We start from the raw sequence: 7,596 nt of genomic DNA on the forward strand, positions 1-7,596 counted from the left end.
AAATAGATTAACACACTTTCTCTCTTCTTACTTCCTTCTCTGTCTATCGCTCCTGGCCAACCTCTGTCTCTTTCTCTTAAGATATTATCAGTATTTACCATAGAGATGCAGATGAAAACAGAGAGAGATAGACACACAAACACACACACACACAGAACAAGAGAGAGTTCTGAAAATGAAATCACTGACCAGCGTACTATGAAATTTTTACTTCAGTACTTAATTTTATAGCTGTCAAAACTATGTTTGTACAGTTAATTTTAGTGAAAATACAAGATATGTTAAAATTAATAAAATATCAGTCATGCTTACTTTATCATTTTGTAAAATATGTGCATATTGTTATATGTATATATAGATACTGCTTTTAAATAAATAAATAAAATGTTAAACAATTATGTGTTTTTTTCTTTTGGCACCGAATCTTTCTCCCTGGCATCTGTTTTGGCCAGCAGCATGAAGCAGTAATATGGAGATTTTGAATCTACCAACTATCACGTCACAGGAAGCTTGGTGTTGAGAAATGAGAACGCATCATCCTTTCCTTACTTCAGTGTCACCATGGGCTCCGGGCTCCTCTGTTGTGTCGCCCTTTGTCTCTTGGGGGCAGGTGAGTCCTGAGCACAAAAGAGGAATCTTTCTCCTAAGCATTCCAACCCCCAGAAACGAGCGCTTTGCCTTGTATCGCCTCATATGTTTTGTCCTTCGTCTTCTTCTCTTCCAGGTTCTTTGGGTGCCAAAGTTACTCAGACCCCAAGACATCTGGTCAAAGAGAAAGGACAAAGAGCAAAGATGGATTGTAACCCCATACAAGGACATGCTTATGTTCATTGGTATCAACAAAACAAGAAGCGAGAGGTTAAGTTGTTGGTATACTTTCAGAATAGTCAACTTCTGAAAGAAACAGACATAGCCAAGGGGCGAGTCTCAGCTACATGTCCCTCCGAGTCCCCTTGCAGCCTGGAAATCCCATCCTGTGACCTAGGAGATACAGCCCTGTACCTGTGTGCCAGCAGCCAGGCCACAGCATCACAGTGTTCCTTTCCCTCAGTGCACAAACCCATCACACACTGACTCAGGAAGCCAGTGGTGTGCTTCACCGGAAGTGATAGCAGTTAACTGGTGCTGGAGCAAGCCACAGGGAGTCTTCATACAAGGCTGGATGATGTTTTAAGTCATCTCCTTTCATGTAGCTCTCAGGGTGAGAGTAAGAGTTTCAACAAAGAACATCAATCCCATTGGCACGGGACCACTGTATTCATGAAGAGCTGACTGATCTTTCTACCCCCTAGGTTTAAAACCTCAATCGAAAGCCCAGATGAGTAATGATCCAACCATGGTCCTCATGCAGCACTTGACTCTTACTGTGTATATAAAATTACATTGATGAGAGTAGATTATTGATACAATCTGTATCTTAGATTTTCCTCTTAAAGTGAGTGGAAAACTCTTGTGTCTGTTCATGCAGTACTCCTTATCCAGTTTCTCAGAGAACCCCCCCCCCCCCCACACACTTTCCTCCAGTTCTTGTCAACACTAAAACACACAGTCCATCCCGGATCTGCATAACCACTTTTAGTGATCTGAGACAATGATAGCTTTACATATCTAAATACCACCACAGGTATTTCAAAATTATAAGCCTGACGTGTCCCACACAAGGGCATCAAGTTCCCCCTATACCTGTGTATATGAGACATACCCAGAGCTGTAGTTGATTGCCAAGTTAGCAGTGTGAGTATATTCGAGACATTCTACTTTCTCCCTCACTCTCTCCCCAGACATTAGCAGTGATTAACATAAAGATACACATGACAGTTTAAACAGGAAATGAAAGAATTTGACAGGAAATGAGAAAGAGACAGATAAAAACACAGAGGAGGGGGACTTAGAAAGAATTTCTCTAAGGCATTAACTGTGTAATCATTGACCAGCAGTAACACAAGGTTTTAATTTATTATATTTTTGTATTTATGAATAAATTGTATCTATTTTAGGACTCTCTAAAATATATACTCAATAGCCATGCATTGTGAAAATTGATACAGAAAACTTTTAAAACATCAACTACTGATGTTTACTCTGGGTAAACATTTCCCTTTTGATAAAATGATGAGTCTTTTAAGATAATGTGTTTGGAAAGAGATTATATCATAGGGAGCTTGCTGATGGGGAATGAAAGCACATCACCCTTTTGCTACCTCTCCTGGCCTTGTTTCCAGCCTCTTCTGCTGTGTAGATGTTTGTCTCTCGGGAACAGCACAAAAAGAATTTCTGTGTCTGGGGCTTTCCAATCAAAGACCCAAGTTTTATTATTATTATTATTCCTAGTCAGTATCTTCCATGGTTTTTGTCTTTAGTTTGTTTTCTTTCTTCTAGGCTTTTTGGATGCCCAAGTTATACAGATTCCAAGACATCTGGTCCAAGGGAAAGAACACAAAACCAAAATGATTGCACCCCCCAAAGTTTTTTGTTGTTGTTGTTGGTATCAGCAGTACCAGAATAAAGACATTCAGCTGTTGATTTCTTTCCAAAGTCAGAAAATTGTTTTTTTTTGGGGGGGTGTGTTGAGGGTGGGGAGACCTGGGATTTGAACTGGCTTTGAACAGGGATCTTCAGAACTCAGCTTCCTGAGTAGGGAGGAATACAGATAGGCTTGATCCATTGACACCTGGCTTAAAGTCAGCCAATTCTTGAACCAACAGACATGGCCAAGGATAAGTTCTCAGCTCAATGCCCCCCCATCCTCCAATTTCCCTGCAGCCTGGAAGTCACTTCCTCTGAGCCAGGAGACTCAGCCCTGCACCCATGTGCTAGTGGTCAGTTCACAACACTGAAGTGTTCCTTCCCCCAGTGCACAAACCCGTCACAGAACCAGCTCAGGAATCAGGGGATGCTGCAGGTTAGAAGTGACAGAAATTCACTGAAGCTAGCTGAACATTTGGCTCAAACTTATTTCTCAGTGATTCATTATTGATACCATTGAAACTGCTATTTTTTTGCAGTTTTTCAATTACTTGCAATGAATTAGTTTAAAAAGTCCTCTAATTACATTCTCTAATTACTAACAGTTGTTATTCAGAAATTCCTTAGGGTTTTCTATAACAGCCATGTAATCTGTAACCAGTGCTTTTACTCGTCCTTCTTATCTTAAAATTTATTTCTATTTCAGGTTTTATCACACTGGTTGAAATCTCCAGCACAATGTTGAATAGCTATCCTCTGAAATATCAGTTTCTTCTTTGCTTCTTACTTCTTACAGGAGGAAAGTATTCCACATTCGCTATTAAATAGGCTGTTTGATATAAAAATTTTGTGAATAAGTTTCATCACATTGGGAAAGCACTTGTCTAGAATACTGGTAACACATTATAAAATGTTTCTCTGCCCATATTGATAGAGTCAAATGATTACTTCTCATCACTCTTCTAATGAAGTACATTGACTTCTGAATGCTAAACCATTTCCTATTAGATCAAATACAGTGTAGACTTTCATAGGTCTCTTAATAATAGTTCTTTACCCATTATGCAACATTCTCATCTCCATTCAGTTACTGCTGACAGCCCCTTATCCTGTCTGCCCCTTCTCGGCTCCTTTGAGCTCCGATCAAGCTCAGTACTTATTTATGTGTACATAAGAACAAATTGTCTTGTTTTCTAAAACTTCATCCTAAGTACATTTCCTTAACTCAAACTCAGAAGAGGAAGTAGTAGAGAATGTGATCTATAAAATCCACCAATCCTCCATCTACTCTCTTACACTTTGTTTTCTGCTCAGATAAATTTAATCTACAAGAGTGGGTAGATTTACATTAATATCTGGATATACGGAATTAAAAAAATAATTCTCTCTGTCAAAAATGGAACCAAAGCTAGGAGCTTAGAGATATCCCCTTTCTAGTCAGTGACTAATCCCTGTTCTTCTGTGAGGACCCTCCTTAGAGCAAGTAAAGTCCACAACAACAGTTAATGCAGGATTTCCAGAGCGTAAAAGTCTGGCTCAGATCCAAGCTAAAGGCTTCACCAGGTGCTTTGACTTCTTGTCATAGAAGCTCTGATTATTTCAGCAAGAAAGCCATAGGACCAGGTGACTGTTCAGAAAGAGAGAATCCAGCTCATTTCATTTTTTACCTGCTTATGTCTGCAAAGAAGCCTGGCATTCTTTTTGTTATTGTTGCTCAATTATTTTTGTGGCTCTATCGCATCTAATTTTTCCTTAAAAAATTTTTTCGTGAGTTTCATTGTCTGCTTCTTATGAACACTTTATCAATAGTCTCCTCTGTGTAGAAATTCCCTCCAATCTTTTGTTAAAATTTTATTTTATTGTAAAGATGCTGTACAGAGGGGTTACAGTTATGTGAGTAAGATAATGAGTACATTTCTTGTTGAGCCATCCCATTCAAATTTATTCTGCCTAGATTTTTTTTGAGTATTTTCCCTCTGTCTCTTGTTCCCCTTCATATAGTTTTCTTTCCTCTCAGCTTTCCTGTCCATCATCATAACTCTTTCATAACTTATATACTGACAAAAAATCAACTGTCCACTGGACATTGCAAACTGATTCCAACTCATGGTGAATTAAGGATACTGGATCTAACCAGTGCCATCTTGGTTGCATGGTGGATGGTAGGGAATTGAGTTCAACTGGTGCCATGTTGTCTTGATGGTGGAGGAAGGTGAAGTACCACTCCCAGGTGATGAGCATGCCTGAATTCCTAGAGGAAGGGGTGGGGACTTGGGAAATAGGTTACTGGACCTGTCAGTCCTGTGCCTTGAACTCTCAAGACCCTCAAGCTCCTGTGACCCTGACCCCTGCTTTAACCCTATTTAGGCTCGGACCAGCTCAAGCACCATTTCGCCATGCCTCGTGTCCCCTGGTTCTCCTTCAGTCACCATGGCATCCCACTTCAGCTGATATGGCTGGTTGGGATTGTTTTTCTGCTCTTTCCTTACTTTCCTATGCTCACAGCTCAGTTTTCTAACAGTGTTAAGTGTATTGGAAGCAGCTGCAGCTCTTTAAGACAGTTGCTGGCTCTCCAACAGAGACTCCCAATTTGATCTCTCAAAATGGCTTCTCTGTTTCTCACCCATCGAGTTTCTATACAACAGGAAACTCAAACACAAAGAATTCATTTATTGTCTCCTCACCTTTCCATGCCAACATTCTGGGCTCACTGTAGTTCCACTTAGTAGTTGGAACAACAATTCTAGACCACCTGTTCTGACATACATACATATATATATATATATATATATATATATATATATAATGTCATAGTCTATCACAAAACAAATTTGGGAGGAGGATCAGCAATGACCTTCCCTGTCTCCACAGGAAGCTCTGAACCTTCGAGGGCCTATGGAATTATCCTAAGGTGTGGGCTCCTGTGCACTCACTGTACACCTGCATCATCATTAGACATGGGCTTAATCGGGAAGGGGTTGTGTACTTGATGTCTTTAGCCATGGAGATGCATCAAGACCCATGCACATATGCTCATTCACCCTCTTTTTTCCTATCTCATGGCATATACTCAGTATAGGCCCTATCTATTTCCTAGAACAATGCAAGGTTCTTATCACAGGTCTACCGGGCTCTTACTTCTTCGGCTGTCTGACAGACACATAGCCACCAGCATGGTCATGACTAATACTCTGTACCCAGCACACGAAGTCTGTGAACAATGCTTGGGATCTTGAAATCTTGCCACATCTTCCAAATTTCTTCAGCACTTTAGATTCAAGCTCAGCTGAACCTTTTATACTTACTTCAATAGGACAAGTTGAATCACACAGCTGTATTTTTGCAAAAGCTCCCTCCTCTATCTATCTGAGTTGGTTACTTCTTGACTTGTACTTCTATAATTATCTTCATTTCTCCATATAAAAATACTTTACTAAGTTGGGTGCTGGTGGCTCACGCCTATAATCCTAGCTACTTAGGAGGCTGAGATCTGAGGATTGTAGTTCAAAGCCAGCCCGAGCAGGAACGTCCGTGAGACTCTTATCTCTAGAAAACTGGAAGTGGCACTGTGGCTCAAGAGGTAGAGTGCTCACCTTGAGCTGAAGAGCGCAGGGACAGCGCCCAAGCCCAGAGTTCAAGCCCCATGACCAACAAAAAATAAACAAATAAATGAATGAATAATAAAAATAAGATTTTCTAGAAAAGTTTTCTGGCTCTTATAGACAGAGAAGGTTGAGCTCTCTCTTTTGGAGGAATGCATTGCTAAACTACTGTGGTTAATTTTTATAATTCTTTTTTTTTTACTGGTTCATCACAATACTATATGTTCTTTAGATGAAGTGAGATGTACCTCTAATTTTATATCCTTGGAACATTTGTACAATCTCTAACTTAGTGAAAAAATGATGGAAAAAGGCATGGGAGGGAGTTGGGTGGGAAGAAAGAGGGAGGTGGATTCAAATATGTCTTCAAGTAGATCTTCAGGATTTTTTTCCAAGAAACATATTTTCTGCATTCTGGTGCATGTCTATATAAGTCCTCCACACCTCCCACCAACAAGTCTTTTTAAAATAAATAAAACATGTTTGGTTAACACAAAGTTGGAGAGGGAGAGAGAGAGACAGAGAGGAGAGTGCTTTACTAGACCAACAAGCTCTATGTTTAGAGTTATCATATATAATACTAATATCTGATGGATTGAGAACTAGGGCAAATGAACCGCATTCTAAACACACATGTGAGCATGCTGCAGCGGACATAAAATCTATTCCTTTAACAGAGTTTTGAGACAAGATATGTAAAGATAATGTACAGATCTGAGTACATGGTTACTTTTTGGGGTTTCAGCTTTTTAGGCACCAATTAAAATACTCATATAAACATATATTTTACCTGGAATATTTAGTCATTTAGATCCATACCCAGAGTTCTAGTTTTGCAAATGTGGAACAGATAGATGATGAGTGATGCATTTCCCAGTCCTTCTCAGCTTCAAAGTACTGCCATAGCATGGCTGAAACAAGGTAAAGAAAATCTCACAAAAGGCCCATTGGGTAGAATGCAGTCATTGTATGCAAGCTTAGCTCGCAAGCTCAATAGTTAGTACGTGCCATGTTCTGAAGTTGAATTCCATCTGTAAGAATAGGAACCTCATGGGGCAGACCATTCTTGGCATGTCCGGGTAAGCAGTAAACCAGAGGTATTCGCCCCTGTTTTAGAAAGCCCTCTGCCTTTCTTCCTCTCGCTCTGAAACCAGCTGAGCCCATGGCCATGACATCTCTTCTCTTCATTGGAATCACTTTGTTATAAACTTCATGGATACTAGAAGGACTAAAATGTCTTGGGACGTATTCAGGCTCCAATGAGACAAGATGTTTTAATTGACGATGTACAGAGGCATCTATAACCCTACATCTAGTCATTCCTATAGCCTTAATTGATAGCATTTTCAAAAAGTCTTAATAGAGACTTGTATAGCCATAGCAAAAAGGTGGTCTTTGGGTCCAATATTTTTTTTTTTGGGTCCGGTCGTGGGGCCTGAACTCTGGGCTTGGGCGCTGTCCCTCAGCTCTTCAGCTCAAGGCTAGCGCTCTACCACTTGAGCCACAGCACCACTTCTAGCTTTTTTCT

General features: G+C 40.1%; 1 gene segment (V, D, J or C); it reads left to right on the forward strand.

The window, feature by feature from the left end:
* Window positions 1-371: 371 nt before the first annotated feature.
* On the forward strand, window positions 372-1,690 carry LOC105989522. The segment is given in 2 exon segments: window positions 372-610; window positions 725-1,690. Coding segments are annotated over 2 exon segments (399 nt in total).
* Window positions 1,691-7,596: the final 5,906 nt, after the last annotated feature.

This window comes from Dipodomys ordii, unplaced genomic scaffold (genome assembly GCF_000151885.1).
Source record: "Dipodomys ordii isolate 6190 unplaced genomic scaffold, Dord_2.0 Scaffold56, whole genome shotgun sequence".
Lineage (NCBI taxonomy): Eukaryota > Metazoa > Chordata > Mammalia > Rodentia > Heteromyidae > Dipodomys > Dipodomys ordii.